This window comes from Erithacus rubecula (assembly GCF_903797595.1).
Source record: "Erithacus rubecula genome assembly, chromosome: 14".
NCBI lineage: Eukaryota > Metazoa > Chordata > Aves > Passeriformes > Muscicapidae > Erithacus > Erithacus rubecula.
This window is the reverse complement of record NC_136666.1, coordinates 68,824-94,621: the sequence shown is the minus strand read 5'-3', so window position 1 is coordinate 94,621 and position 25,798 is coordinate 68,824. Positions and strand designations below refer to the sequence as shown.

Genomic DNA, 25,798 nt, shown 5'->3' with positions numbered 1-25,798 from the left:
GCTATAACTCCACTACTTGGTCATTAATGCAGGAGGTCTGCTGGTAATTTAAATATCAAAATCCTTGTCCGTCATTTTCACTCCCGCAGCGTTCAGGCTGTCTATCACCCTGAGACAATGACATTGTCTGGGGAGAAGGAAGAATTCTGTGGGGTATAGAAAATAGAGGTTTTTATTTCTGAAAGACTACAGAATTAAAATGTCTTCACAACTTCGGCTGTGTGCTCACTCACATCTATGAAAACCGCTGATTCTAAGTAAGACACTTCCTTCTGAAGGGGCACAGATCCTACAGAATGCTCATCTTTATAGCCTGCAGTTTTGCACTCCCTAAAGTTAGCAGCACTGAAGAAAACTTAAAACAAAGCACCCTGAACCTGAAATTTTAGAGCCACCACATTTGAAGAAATTAAAAACCACCTCTTACATGCAACATCTGTTGCTTGCAGACAGGTTAGAATTTTCTTGCAAGATTACTGAACGTGAAACACCATTGAAGCCACCCTGGAGTTCCAGGTGTAGATGGTCCAAAAGATAACGCATGAACTCGTGGGCATCCTGTTGCTGGTATCCCCTTAAGACAAAAGGAAACAACAAAAAAATTGTTTTAGTGGCAACACACAGCAAGCACCAGGGTCACAGGAAAAAAACCTTTGCAGACTTTCCATCTCCTTTGGTATTGACTATGGTTGATTTGTGCCTCAGCAGAACTGCTTTGATCACATTCAGACAGGGCACTATTTGTCCCTACTTGAATCTGCCACAGATCAGGGTCAACGTATTGTAATCTCAAACCCGGTAAGATTCAAAAGAAGAACACCACAAAATCTATTGTTCATGTGGAGTGCAGAGTCAGTATTTTTTAGTGGTTCTCGTTCAGTCACTGATCCCACTTGCTTTGGCAGGTACAAGTATGTGTCTGTTTAGTCTCCTCATTGAAAAAGGCAGGAATTTAGTCTCTAGGTTTGTTTTCCGCATGCATCTTTCAGCATCAATATAAAGTCTGAAATAATTACGATGAGAGAACCATTTCTTCTCGGACAAGATTTACAGCCATGTTCAGAGCTGCACACCTCCCCTGCGCAACTCATTTTTCTGGGAGAGGGAGGTAATGGGGTATTCAGAGCATCTCTTGAGCATTTGAATTTGGTAGGACAAGGCTCCAGCCTCATGTGCGCTGTGCCATCAGCAGCAATGCTGCTCAATCACCATTATTATTTCACCACTAACAAACCTTACCAAATGGAACAGAGAAGCCATCAGGGTAAAATGTGCTTTTTAAGTTATTTAAGCTAAATCATGCATCAAATTCAACAAAAAACTGCTGTTCACTTGCCATTAAGTTGCACACTGAGACAAAGCAGGACAGAATACATAGTGAAAACACTGAAAGCTTTGTGCAGCACTGACGTTAAGTATGTGCAGGTCATTGTAGGCCTAAGCTACAGAAATCCCTACACAGCAAGAGCTGCCTTCCCATCCACCTCCTGTCCATTCCCACAAGTTGTTTCATCAGGCCTCCCCTCTCCACCTAAGTGCTGGCAATAACTGTCAGGTAGGAATGTCTGGGAGAGAAATAAATGGGTTTTTAATGTGAGTGCTCAGGGGAAGGAAAATCCTGTAAGACTCATGGCAGAATACCCAGAGGTAGAGAGAAATTTTGAGGGACTCACTGCAACAGAAATATGCAATGTGAGGCTGATATGCTTAGTGAGGAACACAGATGCATCCCATCAGAGTACTGCTAGGAGATAACAGAGCAAAAATAAAAATTTTCATATTCTAGGATCACAGTAATGCTTTTTTCCAAACCATCAGCTTTAAAAAAAATCAAGGAGTCTGTATAGAGACACATGGGCAGCACTGCCTATCTTTTACAACAGAAAACCCAGCACACAGAAACTACTGTGCTTCAACAGGCCACAGTCCTGTACAGCCAAAAATAGGACTTACTGTCTCAAAGTTGGAAAGTAATTACACATTTGTTAAAACAAAGTAGTAAAACCAAACTCTGCTTCAAAGCTGCATGTTAATTGCACACCACTTTGAAGCTGCTAAGGTAACACAGGATTTGCTTACTTTACTGAATACAGATTTCTTCAGTAACCACATAAGCAACCACATTAAACAGACAAATATTAAATTTATGGAAAGTCTTTGCTTCAGACACTTTTTCGACATGAAATTCCTCATAAAAAAGCTTGGCACACTTGCTCTGCAACAAATAAACCTCTGGAATTGTTCTACCTTGTTGGCTGTTCTCCCGGTGCATGCATTTATACTTGCATATAAGCATGCTAATTATAGATGGAAAATTCTTCAGATTTGTTAAGAAGCATAATTATAGATACAGATCTTTAAAAGGACATGATGATATGGACAATGCACTGGTTAAAATAAATTATGTTGTTAAAGCCCTTCAGCAAAAAGCACAGTTACTCTGACAGTCTGCTTGTGAAACCAAACTGATGTCTGTCCACCTGAAGCAATTCAAGTTCACCCTCAACATTCTTTTTCCCAGTGGCAAGAGGATAGGATATAAAGAGGATCAGTTACCAGGAAAATAGAGCAGACTATTTATATAGCAGTAAATCAGCAAAATACACATCTTGCAAATTGGCCTGAGGCTGCAGAACCGCCCTGGCATGCAGCACTGCAGCATCCAGGGAGCAGGACTTGCACAGCAGCAGGAGAGCCCAGAGGCTCTGCAGTTGTGCTTGCAGTAACTACAAATGGTATTATCTGCTCCCTGCAGCACTGAGAGGCAGAGGGGCACAGAGGGCAGCAGCAGCAGCTTCTCTAACCCTACTCAGGGAGAGCAGCACTCACAGTCCTTCACTTCAACAACTGCCATCTCATTGGAATAAAACAACTGAACCCATTTCCAGCTGCTCCTCCCCTGCCTTAGCACTTCAGGCTCCACAAGCACACCCAAAGTGGCTGCTTTGCTGCTAGCAGGCTGCTCTTCAAGACATCCATCCATCTGCCTCCTCCCCATCTCCCAGGAGCACACAGGACACAAATGAAATTTCAGCACTGTTGGCTTTTATAAGGTTCAACTAAGCACTGAACAAATTCCAGTTTTCTCCCTGGATCATATGGGAGTATAGACTGTTAAAAACAGCTGACTCTGTTCTCCATTTGATTTTATGGGTTCCCTTATCCATTAAGGGTGGACATGGCCCCAGAAAACTGGGAATAAACAGGGAAGAGGGAGAACCCCAACAAACAGCACTTATTCTTTTAAAAACCATGATAGAATCCAAAGTGCTGAAAATTTGCTTGAGGAACTTCAAGGAACAGGTTCCTCAGTTGGTCTAACAAGAATTATAGAGAAGGCGCTAATAGGGAAACTGACCAAAGACATAAGGGATGATGTTTGTTTGCCTATAATATTTTGGTCACTGCTTGCAACCACTGGTGTAAAACTTCCTTGATTCTCATAAGCCAAATGAAACATAACTGGCAGGGTGAAGAACAGAATAAACAGATTGAGCAGATGTATTCACAGCATCTTTTCAGCACTGCTGGAGATGCAACAGGTAAAAGAACATCTTTACTATCTGAGAACATGGAGCAACTGTGGTGGTTCCAGTTCACCAATCTGAGCTTTTCATTTAACATCCCAGTTAATGTAGTGACGGCCAGTGCTGGCCAAATGCCAGCGCACTCACTAGAATTATTCATTTTTTGCTGCGAGATAAGGATTAGTAGGAGAGCAAAGCAGGCTCCAAACTTTAAACGCTATAAAGGAAAATTTATCAACAGAACTAAAAGAAAAATAGTAAGCAATTGGAATAAACCTTCAAAACACTTCTCCCTCCAGCTCTTCTTTCTTTTCTCTCTTACAACATAAAGAGACAAGATTTGCTATTTTCAGTCAGTTTATTACTTTTGAAATATCTTTATTTCGTCCACTTAGGGAGAAGAGTCTTTCTTGCCATGTCATGTAGACTTTTTCACAAGAAACAGTTTTCATGGTTTAAATTTTCATGAATAGCAGCCACATGGAAATTTACAATCCTGAAGTTTCTCCTGTGTTTGATAGTTTTTTTCATGACTCCTACCATGAGTCATTTCAATTTATTGGGGAGGAGTTTTAAGGATGAGCTGTTCTAGTATAGAAATGAAAGTTTTCTTCATTGATTTTTGGAAAAAAGAAGTCTTCTTCTTCTATCCCTAGGCAAGGTTTTTCACCACTTTTATTTCTCTCTATTTAAACTTTTCATCAAATCACATCTTCTTTGACATCTGCTTGGCTTTAGTAGTGGCGCTCCTGATCATGACTGTGGTTAGAACACTACACCTCTCCAATGCATTTAATGAGTTACAGGGAAAAAGAGTCTGATGCATTAATTATATCTTTAACATAGCCTTATAAGAATTTTAGCTTAACACTAAGGCATTTTTAAATTTTTTTCTCATTTGGTTTTGCGCGCTTTTTAAAAATTGATGTTGGTGTCTTTTTGTTGTTCTTTTTCTGTGCTTTCACTTTTTCTTTAATTGAGAGAAGTGGTGCTCACAGGTTTGTTTTTAAATGGAATTTTATAGCACTGAAAGAGTTAATTTTATTTGGGCTTTGCATTAGGAAATGGCTTTTTGTTGCTGGTCACATGGTTTCTGCCAGGCAGTGGCTGCAGAAGCACATGGTGTTGGTTTCAGCTGTTTCTGCACTTCTGAACAGGATTATGTTGTTTGAAGTGATTTCACAGAGGCATATCTAGCTGTTTTAAGTGGTTTAATAGGGTGTTAATATTTAAAATTAGCTAGCTGATTGGTTTTGTCAGGTCTGAAGGAAGCTGTTAAGGTTTTTATAGGGAATTATTTCAGTAGTTGGCAGATTTTTTCCTTAACTAAAAACCAAACTATGTTAAACTACAACAGTAACTTACCTTCATCACAATAAATCCTAACAGGTTTCTCCTTTGAAAGAGATTCAGGGGCCAGGACAGGGAAAACCTTGGAGAGGAACAATACTTGGGTTTACTTAGGTAACCTTTTTCCCTTTCTCGTCTGTTTTGTCAGTATGGGCCCAAAATGCTTATTATGCACAGGATTTTTCTCTTATAGTCCTTTTAATACATCCAGCTGCTGACTACTGTATTTTGAGAGAATCAAGGAAGTTTCAGCCAGTATGTTTGCACTGGCCTGCAGGTGCTGTATCTTTTTAAATCTGATTACATCATTGTGTTATTGCAGCCAAGCCTGGGTTCTGTCAACACCCTGCACTTGGCACTTACCTACCAGTGAATAGGTCGATTCTTCCAGAGCACTAACTCAAAGGTACAACTACCACTCTTTCTTATTTGAGATCTGTCCTCTCTGACACTGCTACCATGTGGTAGAAGGAAAAAAACAAGCAGTACTAATGAACAGAAAACTTGATCAAAGCAAAGATCCTTTTCAAAGCACATCTGAAAGCATATGGAAAGCTGAGTTGAGTGCCTCGTGTGGATGCAGCCCATTTTAGAGTAGGACTCCAGCAATGTGGTTGAAATCAAGAATTCTGTTATTTAAAAAAAAAACCCAAAACTTACCTAAAATTCGGCATTATTTTCCAAACAACGTAAAATAATGACTCTGGACTAAATGCTGTTTGGTTTCCTTGCCATAAAGCACAGAGTGTCTTTCTGAATTCTTCCACAAGTGAACTGTAAAGAAAGTAAGAGCTGGTGTTTAATGTGGGTTTGTGTTACAAGTCTTAGAGCTTTACCTGTTCAATGGAAAAAGTATCAGAAATTAGCTGGGTTAAGACTGTAATGACTGGGTAAATTTCCTTTTCAGTAGTTTCAAAGTTCCTTGGTCCAAAATGCTAACAATAATGTTGAAGACATAGAGCTTAGAAAAATTACATTTCATATATTTAGGACTCATGTGAACACTTATGCACTATTTGCCATTTTAGTGCAGATTCTGCTACCATCATCCCTTTAACACTTGGTCAAACAACCCACAGATCATGAATCTACTCCTGAATTTTTTGTAGTAGTAGCAGTAGGTTGACTTGCAGTCACGTCCCCATTACCCTATTTTAGCTGGAATTCAAGCATAATGTCTGCAGCACATATCAAGCGGATTTCTTAACATGATATAACATGTCACACTCCAGTACTACCTGGCTGCCTCTCCCTGCAGCATCAGACCTGTAACAGCAAGCTGCAAGTGGTATGACTTTCTCTCTTTGAGACAGCTATTCTTCTGTGCCCCTGTCCCCTGTGAATTGTGCAATATCAAGTGTCTGTGGCCCCAGCAGCCCACACTGGCTGTTCCCAGCACAGCTCAGAGCTCACAAGACACACACAGCTTACACATTGTTATCTCCCTGGCTCCTGGTGTGGTAAGTTCGCCGCCCTGCTGTCTTCCCATTCCTCAGCTCCACCGCAGGCAACTCCTTGAAGTAACAGCAAAACTGCTGAATGTTACTAGGAAAAAGGAAGTAAGAATGAAATCCTTAAAGAGCTTGTTCTTTGAAATGCATAAGCACCACCTCAAGCAGTGATACAGGATGGCAATCACAAACAGTTCAAGAGACAAGAAACACTAGCAAATACCTTGTGTCAGTTACTGAGCAGACCTGCAAATACCATCGTCATCCCAGCTTCCTAAAATCATTACATTTTGGCTCTGCTTTGACTAAGAGATACCCTGCCAGACTGAGCTATCATTTCCTACCGATCCAGACTTGCACCTGCTGAGGAACGGAACGTATTGCACCGGCCTGGGCAGTGAAGGAGCACTCTCCTGTTCTGCCCAGAACATGGAAGCTTTCCTCTGGAATGCTGCATCACAGCATGTGCCTCACACCATTAAACACAACCTCACTGACGCATGCACACTCACTCCTGCAAATCCAGTGGGAACTTGCCAAACTGCCTTGCCCAACGCTGCAGCACCCAGAGGGGTGGAAGCTGCGGGAAGTACCTGAGCGACTGCAGGATGGCGTTCATGAAACAAGTGTTCCCCAGGTTCCGAAGGCCTGTGGCACAAAGGGCAGTGGTGCTTCCCTAGAATGAGGACAGCTAGGTTAAAGAAATGTATATCAATGTCCCCCACTTCCCCTCTCCAGAGTCATCATTGTTGGATCAGCACAAAACCAAACAATAACCAACTACATTGAGCTGCAAAGCCAAAGCAACCACCTCAGCAGCTCCAACTGCCCTGAAGCTCCATCTTGACATGAAAACTGTTCCTTACTCATTCCTGTCAAGAGAAGATCATACCACATCTTTTCCTGTGCAAATAAAATTAGAATAGGACAACACAGAGTTAATCATAAGCTCTTATGGTCAAGGATTTGTGTGTATATATGTTAAACATTCACACTCCAATAGTGTCCACTGAGAACTGGACAGCAATTTCCCTACAATGCCTGTGAAAAATCAAAGTACTAATCCTCATCCATCTCTTCCCATGTCTAGTATGCACAGTGTGGCCACCTCCAGGCTGTTTTTAAGTCATCAGCACTAGTCTGAGTCTTAGTGGGATTTGGTGGTGGCCAGAAGGATTTTTGAAAGACAAGCCAACATCATTTATTTGGGAAATAAACAGTCAAGTTAGACTGTGCAAAGAAAAGGCAAAGAGTTGAAAAAAGAGAAGCAAAATACACACCATTTACAGCCTAGAACAATGAACCCACAGATGAGCTTGCTTTTTGTCAAATTATCTCCAGGGTGGGTGGGGAGAAAAGAGAAGAAAAATGTGGACAACGTTATATTTATGATTCTAGAATCTGCAACACTTGGACACATTCCACTGTCTGCAAAATACCACACTGGAAGTTCATCAAATTTCTGGGCACACTTCATTGTTCTAACAGAATATAAAATCTATCTTTTAGTATCTCGAAGTGCAAACACCACAGTGTCCTGAGCACATTTTTTTCTCACTCTTGCCCCAAGCACCACAGCACTAACGGACACAGCAACTTGAAGTTCAAGATAAGGATTCAACATGCCAATAATAAAAAGATAATCTGTTGTTAGAGGCAATATTGAAGTATTAATAAAACTGACAAAACAGCACAGAGTAGGAAGAATAAAGTAAGTGTTTAGTTCATGCTTTCTAATTCTGTCTTGTCCTTACCTAAATACTGCCTGGATTTTTTCTTCTGGTTTTTACTGGCTTTGAACTTTCCAGACAATGATGCTGTGTACTGCCATAGCAAGAAAGCCCCACTATTTCTTCCAGGCTTCCTCAATCTCTGCAAGATTGGGATAGTACAACAACACATCTAGACATCCCTAAACTGACTGCAGTAGCCCATTTTGTAAAGTAACTAAAACTTTCCAGACTTCGTCAAACAGCAACCAACTGCTCTGCTCCACCCCAGGCTCTTAGTCACATTCATGTCCCCTCATTCCTATGGCTGAAGGAGCTGATGCTCCAGCTCCCTTTGGTGACACTGCTGTCCCACAGCCCAGCAGCTGTGCTCCATCTCTCCCATTTTCCCAAGGGTTATAATGAAGCAGTTGAATACAGCTGGGTCAGTATCTCCCCTCTCCACCCTCAAATTCGGGGAGAAATTATGAAAATAAGAAACTGCCTTTATCCAATCTGTAAAAAGGAGACATCTGACTTAGGACATTCTTTGCCTGGAAGAAAAGTTGCAGCCCTTAAGCTATCTAGCCAGGGCTGGATCCTCCTCTCCTGGGTGCTACCCTGCAGATCTGAAGTTAAAATAGCAGGAAGATGAAACAAGGAGAAGAAAAGCTTAAAAATAGCCCACAGTTTCTCTTGAAAGCAAGTTATACTAAGCAATTTTTTTTAAACTGGTAACATTTTTTACTTTTTCCTAATAATTACTCTTACCCCCCCCCTCAAAAGAGTGCACCTCCTCCTTTGCCTTCTGCACTTGGGAGAACAAAAACCAAAACACCAAAAAAAGACAAAAGCCCCTTGCCTGCTCAGAAAAGCAATGCTCCATCTTGACATGAAACCCTTCTAAAGCCCAGGAAAGCTCAGAGTCTACATCAACAGAAATGCAGCAGCGTATCAGCCATGCTTGTGTGTGAAGGGGATTTTTTAGGTGTGTGGCCAGAAGATGCTGAAGTGCACCAAGCAGAATCTTGGCCTAGGCCAACTGTAAACCTCAGCAGGTTTACAAAAACCCTTTGAACTCACTGTACCAGATCTGTTATACTTACATTTACTTTCAATAACTTGCTGTTCAGAGGTGAGTTTTCCAATAGTTTTCTTTTCCTATGTCTGTCTGATGTAAAGGCTGAACTGTTGGAAAGCAATTAAAAGCAGTTATTTACCACAAAAACAACGTATTATGTGGACTGGACCAGAGAAAATCAACTCATGTTCAACAGAGTGATTCCATCTGTCACCAGTTGTCACTGAAGCAAACAAGCTCCCCACTGCTGCAGTCTGAAACTGGCTGCACCTCTCTCAGGGCACAGCCCCATGGCCTACCAGGGAGTTCATGCAGCATATTCTGCCCAGGGATGCGTGCATGTGTGCCCTCAGGAGTGGCCTTATTAGCATCCACTTGTCATCTAAAATATTAATCCTTTTCCTAGGTCAAAGAAATTAAATACTTCTGTCAGGAGAAACATCCAAGCCTTTAAGAATTCAACTTAAAAAAAATCAGGATGAAGTTATCAAAAATCAAGAATATGTGGAACATTAGCACTTATTTATTATAGCTGACTTTTCTTACTTAAATAAAAATACATAAAATTGTAACATTTGTGTCATACTAAGTTACAAAAATAATCACTTAGTCTTTCACACATCAACAGAAATTAATGGCCCCTCAATTAAAAATGAAATGAAAAATTCTCACTAATTTGATTGTGAAATCACAGTTTGTTTCAGTGTTTGGTTGGTAGGTTTTTTCCTTTTTTTTTTTCCTTTTTCATTAAAAAGCCCTCCAACCATTCAAAAGCACTATCACACAGAACGGAAGACTGCACTGTATCTTTCACCTGCCAAGAAGTTAGATGGCTTGGACATTTCCAATTCACTTCTCATTATGTACAAGGCCATCAAAAGAGGATGGAAAAAAATGAAAACATTAATATGACCTACCAAGTAACCCATGCACTACTTAACTCAGGGAGGATCCAGACATTTGCCCAGATCACAGCATTTCTTAGCAGGAGTCCCATGTGGAATTTAGGGGCATTCTGATGTGTTTGGAAGCACTGAATGCACAGGTATTTCCCATTGGCATTAGGCAAGATTTCCAGGCCAACCATGCAAGCACTCTTTGCTCTAAGGACTGGCCACAGCACATCCATCACCCAAATCAGATTATCTGCTTTCCAATGGAACAGCACCAGACAGAAGTAAAGGAAAAAATGTCTCTTCTGTGCAGTTCCAAATTCATAAGACTGCTTAATCTTTTTGCTAGCAAACTATAAAATTAATATGAAGACTACTTCCACCTGAACTTCTTGAATTTCACTGATAAAAAAAGCTAATTCAGGTTTTTTGACAAAGCTCTGACAACACTGTTTATTTCTTTCTGAAAAATCTCTCTCATTTTTATGGAAAAAGACAGGAATTATTGTTAGGTAGAAATTCCTGCATCATCATATGCTGCTTCTGTAAGATTTGCTGTATAAGAAACAAGACACATGATCATGATCAATCAAATCCATTTGTTCTGCACCTCTGCTTCTCACTGATGAGAAGGTTTTTAAACACAGTGTCAGACCAGAAGGCTTAAGACATAATTAGATACATAGGCACATATGAAACAAATACTACTTAAATGATGCACTATTACAAGTCTGCCCAAGGCATTCTGGATGCAAACAAACTACTTACTTTTCCAAGTTCTGTAGGTGCTCTCTGACCTTCTGTACCAGGCCCAGCTTGGTATCATTGACTACAAAATCATCACAGCGATAACTGCAAGAAAAACATTTTTCAGAATATGCAAAGCACCTCAGTGAAACAGATCAAAGCACATAAGCCTCAGTGTGGGAAGCACCAAGGGGATCCAGTGAAAGACTGAGGAGAACTGGGGAACACAACACCTCCCACTGAGGTAGGTTCCCTCTGAGACCCCCCTCCAGCAGAAGAGGGTACAGGAACCAGCTAATTACATGGGTTTTCTTCTAGTTTTGTATTTTTATTAGAAATCAAAAGCATGAGGTACTGCCTGGCCCAAGGCAGAATTCCAGTACAACAAAAACTGAAACAGTGTAACCAAAAGCAGACTCGGTAGTCTATTCACATATTCATCAGGAAAGACCAATTGACCTCTGGCAAGCAGAATACAAAACTTTTATTCATTTTTAAGCTATTTTAACATTGTAAAGTTATCACTGAAACCTGAAGTGCTGAACAGATACTTACAAAACATAAAAGTCTGTGCGACTGAAAAAACACCAGGGAAGATGGACTAAGAAATCACTTGAGTTTTCCAAAGTCAGGCCAGAAGTCTGTGGTAACTTTCACCTCGTGCTTAACCACAAATATTATTCCATCACTCATCAGTTTCTGTACATACTGTGAAGTATCAAATTATAGCTTCAAATTTTGGCAGGCAAGTGAACATGTCCTGTGAGGAAAACTATCTTTGGATATGTTTAATATCAGACTGTAGCTATGTCTCTCCTTTCCCTTTGGCATAAGAGTGACTCAAATGCAAAATACATCATCATCATCACCTCAGGCTATTCCTCTGCTGGAACAGATCCACATTTGCTTCCTAATTTAATGAAGCCACCGACTTCAGGCACAACTGGAATTCACAACACTCTTTGCTGCATAAATCTGCTGTATTGTCAGTGTTACTTCAAACAATACATTCTTGAAAAGGCTACAGAGTTGAGAAAGTGAAGATCCTTGCCACTGAATGGAGGCCCTAAGGTCAGTGTGTTCAGTATGCTCTGAACAATGCCCCTAAGAAGAGAAATTAACGTGACTCTCAAGACATCCAAACAATGCACACAGCAGCTATGGGTACTTACAGAAGATCTAGAAAATAGTAAAATTACCAGTTTGGGGGTTTTTTGGGGTGTTTTTTTGTTTTGTTTTTTACATTTTTAAAGATGGCCACAAGCGGGGTTAGTTTGAGAGGGGGAAGAAGACTGTTAATGTGCTTATTTTTCAGCCATCTCTTAGGTAATCCTTGTCAGCTTTTTCAGCCACCTCCAGACCTAATGAAGTGCTCCCGCACTTACTTGCCACTGCCTCGGGACAGGAGCCCAGGCAGCTGAAGCCACAGGTGGGACTCCTGAGCAGGGGCACCCTGCTGCACAAGCACAGTCACTCTGCCACTGATGTGGAGGAGCTACTGCTGAGAAAGCAGGCACTGAAGCAGGTACAAGCTCACTGAAAGCCTCTATGAGATCTTACTGCTGAAAGATGATTTCATTGCTCCCATGCCCTGAATATCACAATCAACATTATTTTTACTTATCAGTTTAGCACCTGCCCCAATATGGAAGAATAAAACCAAATACACCAGTAAAGTAGGGTCCTTCCAACACTGGAAAAATGATTGTAAGTTTCTCTGAGAATCAAGACAAATTTATATTTCTCTTTTTAACAGGTAGGTTTTTTTAAACCAACTCTCTTGCAATACTGAGGATTCAGCAGTACTAGTAGAAATAACAGTATTATTTCCAATCTATTTTGGATAAACCAAGTAAACAGATTTAGAAGTACTTTATATGTTTTAGTAACTTGAATTTGCTAAGCCCACACACCCTTAAGGGTAAACTGCTGAGAAAGTACATCCTATATGTGAAGATGGAATTCGAAACAGCTGCTTAATTTGTGATCCTTAGGTTTATTACTGAGGGGAATGTTACATTTGTCTTTACAAACAAATTGTAGATCTGTTGGTAGGTAAAGTTAGCACCTAGAGATAACAGAAACAATGGGAGGGATTACACTGATTGATGAATGGAAAAAGAGATTTGCCTTTACAAACAAACTGTAGGTTTGCTGGTAAATAAAATTGGGTAACAGAAGATGAAAGAAGCAACAGGGAGGGGGAATACTGAATTCTACAATAATTAAAAATTAAAAGGGAGGGTTATACATTAGAGGGGAATGTCAGGTGTCAGGCGTTCCGGGAAGTCTGTGCCTCTCGATTACCTGAGCCAATGGGGAAAGAGAGAGGGAAAAGCGGCCTGGAAAATAGGATAAAAAGGGAGGCTGCGTCCTCCAAAAATTCGAGAGATCCCAGGGGAATGCCCCATGGCCTCTCCCTTTATTCGAATAAAGCAAAAAGGATTCCTCTGTCTCCTTTTTGGACATAAACCTCTGGTGTTTGTGGGTTAATTTCCCTTACATTACAAATTAACAAACACCTTTGTTGGATACAGCAGCTCTACAATATGCTTTAGGAGCAGCAATACAGAACAAACTCTATACTTGCAGAGGGTCCCTTATGTGGCTTAGCACAGCATTTTCCTCTATACACTCTATTTTTAGTACCTTTGCTATCTCCAAGGCCTGGCTTCATTTGCTTCTGAAGTGGCACTGAGCCAGTGAATGTGTGCAGTGCTCTGGGAGCACAAGTGCTTGGTGCTGTTACAGTGCTAGGAGGGACAGAACAGCATGCTGTGTTTAAAAGCCCTGACTAGAACCCAGGTTTCCTTAGTTATGCCAACATCTTATACAAGTAAACAAAGCTCAAGTTTTACTGTCTGGATAAAATGTATGATAATAGTACCAAAGCAATCTCATCTTCCAATGCTCATGGCACCAGCACAGTAAGTCTGGTTTGTTTTTTAAAGAGAACCATCTTCACAGAGACTACAAAAGAATTTTTCTAAGCCCTTGACAGTTGGTTATTTTTACACCAATCAGGAACACACAAATACCCCAACACCACTGTGCACCCAATAAGGGATAATGGGGGAGAAATAAGGGCAATGGGTGAGAAATCTGAGCTGCAAACTGGGTCTGGGATTAAATGAATACAGGAAACATACTACACAAATATACAAACAGGGGAACCTTTCTTCTCCCATGCCAACTATCTGTGCACTAGAAAAGAGAATTTAAAAAAGCAATTTACAAGAGTCCTCTTTCAGAAAAGCGGGTTCTTACACCTATCATTTTACTTCTCGTGCACAAAAAAACCCACAGGATGAGAAAGCACCCTATCATAGTTTGAAGATAAAAAAGATCAGCACTTTTTGCAAACTCTGAATGTATTACTTTAAAACTAGCTGAAAGGCTGATTACCTCCAAAAAGTGGGATTCAGGACTCTCTTTTTCTCAGCAGTTAAGGTCTCAAAGATAATTTAGCCTGAGAGTTTAGTACTACATCTGTTGTCTCAAAAGTGACCAAAGAATCAAGAAGAGAGCTGTATTCTCATTAATAACAAAATATTAACAAATTATCTCAACTTTTCCACTGGTAAGACTGAGAAGTTGAATAGGAGGACTGAGTAAAAAAATGACAAATCTCTCTGGAAAGAATGCAGGATAGGTTATGGCACGGCCAAAGGAAGGCAAAGGGTCAAATGCTGCATTCTTAGACAGCCGGTTCACTGCTGCTTTCATGCTAGCAAGGAACACAGTAAATTGGGATCCACAGGATAAAAATGGAATAAGGGTATCCTACCCAACTTTGCGCAGTAAACAGAACTGCAAATAAAAATGCAAAAGCCAGCACTGCATCAAAGTATCTGCATTATTTTTACAGTAAAAGTAAAATTCAATTAAGATTTAGGATGGTATTTTATTGACTTTCAAATTATTGAGGCAGTCCACACCAGTAGCATAAAATATTCATCTTTACATAAAAATTCACTTAAAAGAACCACCATGGCACAACCTTAGCACTGTCTACTGGATTCATGTCTACGCTGCAGCTCACAAATAGCCTTTTCAAAGCTATTGAAAGCTTACTCACTCTCCACAATAGTTAATTATGTCTCAAATTTACCCAACTATTTGCTTTAACTGGTAGCACTATCTGACAGCAGCCTCCACAGCACTGTCCAGAATAAAGGGAGGAAAGTTAATCTGGATGCCTTCTGCTTAATCTTTAAATTTCTGTGCTCATTTCAACTGAGTGCAGTAACAAATTGCAGTATCTTTCCCTGATAATCATGTGGGAAAAAACTGAAATATCCTAAATGAAAGCAAAGATAAACTGCTTTTGAAACTTGGTCAGCTTCACATTAGCATAGAAGTTATAGCTTGTTGGTGAATTACTCACAACAGGAACTCCCCACGGCAAAGCTGGCTACGATTAGTTCCAGTTCATCCACAGATGACTCAGCCTCAACTAGAGCAGGAAAGACATCACATGCTGATCTGCTTCCCTGCTGTGCTCCCATAAACACACACCTCTGCAGGTGCAGGTCACAGCTGGGATCACTAACACACCCCACAACCCCCAGCCTGGCTGCTGGGATTTTGCAATGCCCATTCCCATGTTTGGGATAGGGTCAGCAAAGTGCTCAGTCTTGCTGCTGTAACTCATCAAGCCTCAGCAAGTTGGGAACACCATTTGTTATAATGGCGATAGAATCAAAGACTTCCAACACCCTGCTAAAATTCCTCCACAGATTATTACCTTCAGAATGAACTGGAAGACAAACAAAACAGAAAGCCACAACACAGAACTCACCTGCTCAATATAATACTCAGTAATACTCAGTATTAATTGGGAAAATGAAACTAGCTTCCCACAGCTGTTGCAATGCTGGCAACCTGTGCACCTTAGAGAGCCTGACTGTTTTCTCATGTATTCACATACGGCTAGATAAAAATGCTGGCCATTAAAATAAAATGCAAATAAAAGCAAAATTCCCCTACACCACTGTTATGGTTAAACCATGACAACCACAAAGCTACTCAAACCCTTCTTCTCTGCTTAAATGCCTAAAGCTGCTTCCAGCACCATCTGAGCAGTTTTTCAGTTGCTCCAAACAACATTTCTTCAGGTGAAATCACATAACTGGGGTTTTACTTGAACAAAATATCAGTTAGAGGAGTCACATATCCAGTAATTTTACAAGACCATAACAGGGATTTCCCTGAGATTTACACTGCTCACAGCTTGCCACACTGCACAAGTAACACTATACATGGGAAACTGTAGAGCACCTGCAAATCTGGAAGCATAGGTTTGATCAAGGGGGAAGATGATGAGGATACTGAGGCAAAGAGCAGTGCTTCCCACTGCCTCCCAGTCATTGCACTCTGGGGAACAAGGACAGTGAGAAATCCAACATTAGTAGCATCAGTATTAAGTTTCCCTAAACAGTGCTTATCACACTGCAAGAACCCCACAGAAGCAATCAGTCCAGGCCATTGTGCTGTTTGAAGCAACATTTCTGATTCTTTTCCTCACTCTTGCCAGAGACTTGATGCTGCTTCTCAACAGGATCTGTCACTTTCCCAGACTCACAGAAGGTACACACACAAACAAAGCTCAAGTTCAGAGCTCTTGGGCAGGAATTACAGTGTAATAGTCTGGTTTTTGAATCCTGACAAATGAAGGATATGTGAAAGGCTCACCAGCTTGATGAAAGGAATAACAACAACCAAACAGCTTTTGCAATTAATGAATTCTGTTTCCAAAGCAAACAGAAGCATCTCTAAACCCCGGAACACTTATTTCAAAAAGTTTCTTCTGTTTAAGACATTTGACATGTGAGAGTTTTGTTACAGCCAGTGCTACAATACACATGAAAAAGGAGTGTTCAAAAATGGCAGGTTGTTGGGGATTGAGTGTTTTTCTGTTACTGTGTCAATTGTAAGAATTTTTTCCCATTATCATGCCAATGGAGCTGGCCGGGTTACACCCAGGGTCCCTGATGGGTTCAGACAAAGGGGTGGGTGGGGACAGCCCCGGAGGGGCCTCTGAGGCTTCCGGGAGGGCACTCGTGTTTCCGGCAAGCTCGGAGGAGAACGCCTGGGATCGTTCAGCCATGCGGCCGAGCACAGGAGAGCCAGACCCTCTGCGACCACCTGCCCTGCATCTGCCCCGTTCCAGCCTCCTGCCTCTGCGGACACAGCTGATCCCCCAGACACACACAGTGAGCGAGGAGCCGCCGCTCCAGCCCGTTCCCGCCCGGGACCGGCGTGGCCGCTGCTGCCCCTCCCCCCTCCCTCCTGCCTCCGCTTCCCGCCTGCCCTTCAGCAGATCCGGGCTGTGGACTAAGCACAGAGACAGCGTGCTTGCATCTAAAGGGACTGACACCGAGTTACCTATTTCGTTCTGTTAGCAATTTTAACTGTTATTGTTTTCTGTTTGTATAGTTAGATATATTAGTAAAAGAGCTGTTATTCCCACCCCCTTTATCTCTGCCTCAGAGTCCTTGATTCAAACAATCATAATACTTGGGGGAGGGGAGTGGAACCAAAGTCTCTATTCCAAAGGGAAACTTCTGCCCTTACTGGCAGACACCTGTCCTTTCAAACCAGGACACAGGTCTGAAGATCAAAAGATGAAATGCTTAAAAATGTGTGTAACATAATGCTGCACAAGAGTGTTTTCACCTTCTAGTTTATAAAAAGTTGTTAAATTGCAGTGTTTAAACCCTTACCAGTATGTACTGTAACTACTGCAATCCATACACACAGTATGCTGAATCTTCTCCTGCTTTTCTGTTTTCTTATGATTGGTCATAGGAATCTGTGCATCTTCATAATGCTTTTTTGCATGGCCGTTCACATATCTGAAATAAATGTAAAAGAAAGAAGTTCATACTTCTAAATAGCAGATCAACATTCATTAAAAAAATAAGAATAAAAAAGGCACCCAATATTTACACCGGCATTAAAAAGGGCAACTCACTTGTGTGAAAACTCTAGCAAAATTTCCAGCGTTTCCCCCCTTTTTACTCTCTCTTGTGGTCCAAATTAGCCCCTCATCTCCTTGGCCAAACCCCAGCATGTGTGCCCTTAACAGACTAATGCACTTCCACAACTGAGAAAATCCTCAACTCTCCTTTTCCACACCTAGTGTGCAGTTACAGTGTACTGCTTTCCTATATACTCTTCTTACAGCTCTACTTTTTTTCCCCCAGCACTTGTATTTGGGATCCCTTTGACAGACTGCTGCACCCCCATTTTCAGCTTTCCCATTCTGCAGCATGATTTAATGTGACAGTCATGGAGTTCATGAACTTGGAAGGGCTCTGGAGCTGCTGGTTACATAACAGAAAAAGAAATCTAAAATCCTGCAGCTCTTTTACTGACACAATGAGCATGCTCAAAGTTTGAGAAATAGGAAATTAGGCACCTTAAATTAAAAAAAAAGAAGTGACATTAGAAATGCAGGAGCCCCAAGGTATATTTTATCTTCTCATTCAATTTTTTTCCATTCTAAGGATGGGAGCAGTTTGGAAAGACAAACTGCATAAATAACTGACTTGGTGCCTACCAACTACACATAAGAAAGGCCATTTGTGGACAGTGGTAATTTTTTTATGATTAGGAACAATTAAAATATTTCAGTTGTTTATTGCACACCATGGCATACTGTTAAGCATCTTCCTCTCTCTGAGTTCCCACCAAGTATAATTGTATTAAAAAAATTTTTCTCTCTATTTAGAGAGAAAAAAGGATTCGTGTCAAAAACTCTGTGAGACACTTTATTAAAACTGGCACTTAGAGCTATCCAGATCAAACAAACAAAACCTGGACTTCATTCAATCCACTTAAAAGACAAAGTCACTAAACTCAATGATGCACCAGCACAGATGTTACCTAACAGATGAAAACACGTTCACATCTCGGATATTATCTAAATGTCAACACTAACTACTCCATTAATATGTGTATCTCAAACATTTATGCAGCAGCACATTTTCTACAATTATCCTGACATATAAATAACAGCACTGACTGTATAAATCCTCTGCAATATATTTAGTGTATTTGATCTAATACAGACATCAAGGTGAAGCCTGAAGGAATTCTGATGGCAGCTACTTCCTACATGCCATGACAATAACTTTAGGTCTGAAACTACACTGCAGTACATTTAAGCCATTTTTAGTCTCAGCTGAATAGTTGCTGTTTCTCTCAAAATAAGCTGTGCCAACTTGTGGCTTTACCACAATTTTTATTGTGTTTGTCTTATCATAAAAGAAACATCTTCCACAGAAGGGAACCTTACGATAACCTACTAAATTATCAGTTCTCCACACACTTTTTGAACAGAGCAAGTACATTTACTGTCCGCTTTACTTTAAAACCCCAATGAAATAAACCCCTCATATCTTGAGTATAATCTCTGGATTCTCATTAAGTAGCAAAGAATCATGTTATGCATAAACATGCAATGTTAAATGAGAAAATGAAAGGTTTATTTCAGGGAAATTTTGAATGAACTCCTCAGAGTCAAGCAACAAAGGAGAAAGATAAAGGTCTGATGAAAAGATTTGCACACAAACACTGTACTCACCTTCCACAATGGACACTTGAACACGTCAGACAGACCCAGGGACTTTTATTTGACCGGCACACTATAAAATATTTTTAAAAAAGCATCAAATGAATGAAGTCTACTTGATTTTAAAACACAATACAAAAATATCAGAAGGACAAAAACACTGGTAAACCTTCCAGTTCTTTCTTTTGTCTTTTAATAACAGTCCAGTGAACACAGGATAAAAAGCTATGACACTTTTGTTCCATAAAACTTGTTCTACAAGAAACCATTTTAAAGAAGGTGATGCAAGAAAGCCTGGCAATCTGATAAGAAGCACATAGAATTTATTCTGTGCAATGCATGATAATACACACCACTTATACAATGTGCATTCCTACTGATGAAACACCATCCCATGACACAGCCATGGAAAGGGGATATTGCAACTCTAACTCCAACCCAGCAGAAGGTCACTGAAAGAGGGATGCTATGAAATACAACACTTATATTTGAATGAAATAGAACCATTAATAACCATACATTAAACATAGAATTTACAAAAATAATATTGCACTTACAAATACCCAACTAATATGATGAGAAAATTAAAAAAAAATGCTAAGGGCACTGCTACAAGGACAGAAAACAAAAATAAAATAGAACTTAAATTATCCTCAAAATACGAAAAGGTATGATACCAGACCCATAAATCTTACACACCATAAATTTCTGCTGCTTGGAGCAGGCAGTGAAGAGAGTCAAGGAGGCAAAAAAAGGCATTGGGAACACGAGGGTCTGTGAGGCCAGGGTTAGAAAGACAAGGAGAGGACTGACCCTCATTGTATATGTAAATGACATCTATTGTTATTTCTTGTGGGAAAGCTTGAGAATAGCCCTCCCTTCTGGAGTCACACCTTCAAACAAGAACTGAAGCAGCAGGGAAGCTGCTCCAGGGTAGAATGATCTAAGCAGGCTAATTCAGGACTTGCAGTAAAACTCAAAATTCACTTCACCAAACTAAGAACCATGGTACAGAACAAACTGTTAAGATCCAAGACTGTCAGAGAAAACAAAGCTAAAAGTAGTTTCTTTATCAAATTAAATGTTCATTAAAAAGGAAGGGGTCAGTTTTGATTCAGCAGAGAACTGACAAGCTTAGCTATTTAGAAGAGCTAATATATTTTTCCACTACCAGATTTTACCCTTTTGATTTAAACTGCGTGGAACAAAAAGAGTACACTGATTTTTAAACAATTCTTTTACACATTTGAATTCATTATTACAAACAGTTGCTGTATTTCAATTCAAAAGCTAAATGCACAGCATATTTAAAATGAGAATATTACCATGTTACATGGGGCAAAAAGGCTTATTCTCCAGAAATATTTTATCTTGTAACTTCTTCCAAATCTTTAGTCAAGACTCCAGAACTGCTTCCTTAATATACTTCTCATGTGTCTCAGTTGGCTGGCATTGGTTCAGCAAAACCCAATTTTTCTATTTCTAAAGCTGCTTATTCCCACTGCTGAGATGGTCATCTTGCAATAGATAGAGGGCAGCCAGGTAGAACTGCTTTGGTTTACATTTCAACTCAGGAATGTGGAAGAAGTTTGTCTAATTTGACCAAAATGTTACCAAAAACCCCAAAATTTAACACTGGCAAACAGAAGAGAAAGAGAATATCTCAATCAGCCATTATCAATTAAAAATGGCCTAAAGGAGCCACTGGTCTACCCTGATACACTATTATTTGCTTGAATTTACCAACTGCAACGTAAAATATTAACCAGAAGGAAAGAAAAAAAGCCAAAACCATTCAGGCACTTAAGTGTTTAAGTGCAGTGTGAAGAAAGCCCTACCCTACACTTTCCGTGCCAGGAACATGAAAAGGTCTTCCCAGTACTGAAATCCTAGCAGAAATCTCCCACTGTGAAGTAACATGTCTGCTTTCACTATTTTTTTCATCTATACATGGAATTGGTTCTTAACCAGTAAGTCAAAGCATTATGATGGAAACTACTAGTCCAACTTTCCACCCCTACCAGACAATTACAATTTCACATCTAGGTACTTTAAATACCTGTACCACTTGTTTGTCAAGTGTTAAATCATACTGAAGGAGTGCTCACTCTGCAGGTTTAAATGCACTGCACAGAGCCAGCAAACAAGTAAAATGTGTGCACCATGACAAAATAAAAATCGTATACACTAAAGTTTCCATCTTTCATATCAGGAAATAGGAATAAATGGCTCATCTGTTGCCTTTATTTTTTAGGAACAACTTTGCTCAAATTGCATCACATCACAAATGTGTTGTTTATCTTCTGCACAAACATCCCCACCCACAAAGAACTCGCACCACATGGAAGTGACTCCCACTAAGATTAAACACAGAATCCAGTGTTACATCTGTGACCTCCAATTGCTCTGCTCTCAGAGAATTACACAACTGATTTTTTAAACACATTGCTGGAGAGAGCATTTTGTATTTTTCTGAGGTTGGCTCGGCAGCTGGTTGCATTAAAGCCTGGCTCTCCAGGCACTCCTCAGTTCAGATCCTGAAGCAGTTACCTTGCTACTTTATAAATTAGACTGGAAGTTTTAGGCATTAGGCAGGACTCTCAAGACAGGCACCATGGAATGTATAGCAAAACCACAGTCACTGGACAGAACTACTTATAATCTAAACTAGAGGTCAACAGTTCGGCTTCATGTGTAAAGACACTGCACATTATTCCTTTGAGACAGGGTACTGACATCAATGCAGTAAAGCTTCAAAATGGACCAGAAGTAAGAGGGAGAGATCCATAGCAAATCCCTTCTCAATTGGAAGAACATTTCACAGCCCTGGAAGTTGACCCCTAAAATAGACTTGGATGTTCTGGACTTTCAGGTCAGACACACTAAATCATGAGGAATGACTTTCAAACCCATTTGTATAGGCACAAATTTATTTGTTCCCTAATCAATTCTCCAGTTGGGATTTGGCTTGTTTTTCTTTTAGCACTATTTAAAAAAGAGAGGGGAGCATTACATTAGCATCCTTTACTTTGGATTAAAATTAAGGTCAAACACTGTAACCACATTAAAAAAAAAAAAAAAAAGACCAAGGAACACTGGCTGCTTTCTCAGCTTGAACCAAAGTTTGGCTACTGAAACAGCTACCAGCTACCTCAGTTTGCTGTATTTTTAGAATAGATTCAAGTGGTCAGGCAAAGATGATACTAATGTGTCAAAAGACAAGGGAAAGCAAAGCTGCCATGCCACAGTCTTATCTGAGGTCATTTGTCACCTTACATCAATATCATCTTAATTCAGAAGCTTAGCAACACAATTTTTCAACATGTAATAGGAAGAATTCTTTTACAGAATTGTTTCTCTAAGTAAAACCTGAATACTGCCATGTTACACAGTTTGCAAAGGCCTCTCTAAATGAAGAGAAACATCAATCCATCCCCAGGAGAGCAAATACTCACATGTAACTTTGGGAACACTCAGATGTCCACATAGCTTCCACTTTTTGCAAATCACCCAGGTAAGGTTCACTGAGTTATGCCAAGTAGAATGAGTAAGATAGGGCTAATCAGTTTGGTGTTCTTACCACAGGGTCCACACCCCATCCTACCCCCATGATCATGCAAATACATACTTCCTGTGCTTGACTTTTTTCCCCTTAGTGAAAACTGACTCCAAGTGCACTCATGTGAAGCACAAGTGCTCCTGGCAAACAATGCATTTGTTACACAGAAAAAGTGCAGACTGCCACTGAAGGAAAGTTACAGCTATGTAGAAGTATGGAACGAATGGGTTTTGTTTAAACAGAACGCTGCATAGCTGAGAAACTGGCAACAGAAAAAAGCAGCAGGAAGAGGAAGAGACAAACAGGAAGCAGTTTTTGTACAGCAGCCAAGTTCAGAAACCTGCAAGATGCAGTGCCTGCTAGAGATCTGGTGGCAGCACAGCTGCGCTATCGACACAGCATGAGTGACCCCGGGCCAGAGCTGCTACAGAGACATGCTCACAGCCAGAGTTTAAAATAGCCCTTCATTGCTACACTGAAGAAAAGGTCACCAAACATCAGCACATTACAATACTTTGGTCTTTCTGTTAAAAGCATATTGGATAGGAAAAAGATTAGGGTCACTAAACTATTTCAAATAGTCTCCAAGCCTTTACCAGACGGCCTGGGCTTAGCTCTCAGGAGCAGCGCTCCATGTTACGGGCCCAATTATAGACCTCAAGAACATAGAAACATCTATGCACAGAAACATCTCCAGACTAACTGGCCTCTGGTCAGTTCACTTCAGGTTTATGCAATGGGTCAGCTATACTGAAACAAGCTAATCTGAATTTAAAAACCTCACTGCTGCTCCACTCAGGAAGAAGGACCAATATTTACATGCTTGTCATGTCAGTGGTACACCGACAAACTGAGGAAATCATCCCACAAACACTTGGTGACAAACATACCTATGCTACATAAAAGCACAGCATGCTATATCATGTGACACATGTGCCTATCCAAAAAACCCACAAAAATACTCTTACACTACTCTTAGACTACTTTTCCTTTCCCATATTTTTACCTTTATTTTGCCTTAAAAATCTCTCAGTGTCCTGTTTAATTATGATTTAGTAGCAGGACTCCCATTTTGTTCCTTATAGAACCTGACAATTGCAGCAAAAGAGAGCTGGGCAGTCTCCACTAGCAACATGCTAAGAACAAAGCAGCAACAATCCACACAAGAAAATGAGAAACCCTTTCTTTGTAAAACATGACTCTTCTCCTGTGACACATCAGGCCTAAGAAATCAGACTCAAAGCCACCTTTTTCAAGAGTCTGGAAGTAAAGGTGAGAGAAATTTGCAAGCAAAAATCCTGGTGACAATATAAGATTCTGTACAAGTATTTAACCAAATTTATACAAACCCCTTTAGTAACAACATTTCAAATGCAAAGATTTTCAGTCACAGGATTCAGAGCATGTCTCAGGAAGCCCATTTCCATTTTCCAGTTGAGAACAAAAGATTGAGTAATTTACTGAAATAATTTTACCAGCACAGATCAGAACTGAACCTACAAGTCCATACACTTTAGTCCTTCAAATCATTTTATCTGCAGTCAAGGGGGAGATATCCCAAAAGCCATCACTCTATGCAAAATTTGTAGGATGATTTGCCAACTCAGCTCTGAATTGAACACATAAAACCTCCCATCTGCAAGACACAACAGACATCAGGTGTCTGATATTCTAAGTAGGGAATCACTCAAGTTACTAACCTATGAGAACCATCAAGGAGACAAACACTTTGGATGTGGTCCCTTCTCTGGGCTTACATGCTGGAGCTGCAAAAAGGCTCTGCTCACTGCTGGAATTCACAGTTCTGGAACTCCCTCTGGATGCAGGCATAAGTCTCTTCAAAGACTGAATAAATCAATGGAGGAGTTTTCTCCACAAAATTCATTCGCAATGCGAACATCTCAACTTTAATGCCCCTACCTCCTACCTTTGAAAGACATTTACAGACAACTTTTAAATGCTGAGAGAGGACTGACAACTCCTTCCCATGAGTACTGCTTCAGAGGAACAGCGAGACAAAGCAAGAGACAGAGTGAAACTTTCATCCAGCCCAGCAGTTACAGCTTTCACCAAGGCTGTAGGCTCCACAGCAAGGAATATGCATGCATTCTACATTCAAAAACCATCACATGAAACACTCATTTGTTAAAATTGAGACTGGAACCGAGGAATTTCCACCAAGATTAATAGACCAAATCACAATATTAGAGAGCCACGTGCACTCTTTCCTCTAAGCCCACAAACTCAGTTATAAACCAGCATATGCAATAAGCAGCATCTCAAGGCAAAAATACAAGTCTTCGCCATTACAAAACATCAGTCAAGACTGCAGGGCATGTGGATATGTGCAGAATCAAACACTCTGGCACTGAAAAAACACTTTATTGACAGAAACAAAGAAGCCTTAAAGAATATAGCTATCCTCCAAGGCACATAAGTATTTTTACCAGCAGCATGTAAAAATCCCTAATAGGCAATGTAAGTTCCTTACTACTAAGTACACATACACCAACACAACTGATCAGGCTCCCAGCTTCTGACATTCATTTGTGTATTTAAAAAGGCAGTTCCTCCAAGTGTACACACAAGCTATATTATTACCAGACCCTACTGTATGTTTACATTCAGGAGGATTCAAAAGCACTGAAAAGACAGGCCAGGCACTAACATACCCAGAAGTGCAGTAAGAATGCTAACACTATCTTATAATCTAGGAACATTTTCTTAGAAGTTAAAGACAGAGTTAAATATGTATGGTTCGGGTTTTTTTTGTTTGGGTGGGCAATGCTTAAAGCGTATTTGCACTTGGGAAAAGCATCAGCTTCACACTTAAGAAGGTCAGTCAATTCCAGGTGAATAACTGTAATAAAAGTCAGGTGACTAAGAAAGGAAGTAAATGTTGC

At 40.3% G+C, this 25,798-nt stretch overlaps 1 protein-coding gene across 6 annotated transcripts in view; it reads right to left on the bottom strand.

Annotated features, from left to right (window-relative positions):
- The window catches only part of USP3 (ubiquitin specific peptidase 3), a 41,477-nt gene that overhangs the window by 7,240 nt on the left and 8,439 nt on the right, over positions 1 to 25,798 (bottom strand). For all 6 annotated transcript variants that reach the window (XM_079317763.1, XM_079317764.1, XM_079317767.1 and 3 more), the window contains exons 2-9: positions 19,349 to 19,409; positions 17,484 to 17,615; positions 10,780 to 10,863; positions 9,144 to 9,225; positions 6,922 to 7,004; positions 6,309 to 6,422; positions 5,538 to 5,651; positions 428 to 574 (exon numbers count right to left, since the gene is read on the bottom strand). In XM_079317763.1, coding sequence (XP_079173889.1) covers positions 428 to 574; positions 5,538 to 5,651; positions 6,309 to 6,422; positions 6,922 to 7,004; positions 9,144 to 9,225; positions 10,780 to 10,863; positions 17,484 to 17,615; positions 19,349 to 19,409 — 817 coding nt within the window. The remainder of the gene's footprint in view (positions 1 to 427; positions 575 to 5,537; positions 5,652 to 6,308; positions 6,423 to 6,921; positions 7,005 to 9,143; positions 9,226 to 10,779; positions 10,864 to 17,483; positions 17,616 to 19,348; positions 19,410 to 25,798) is intronic.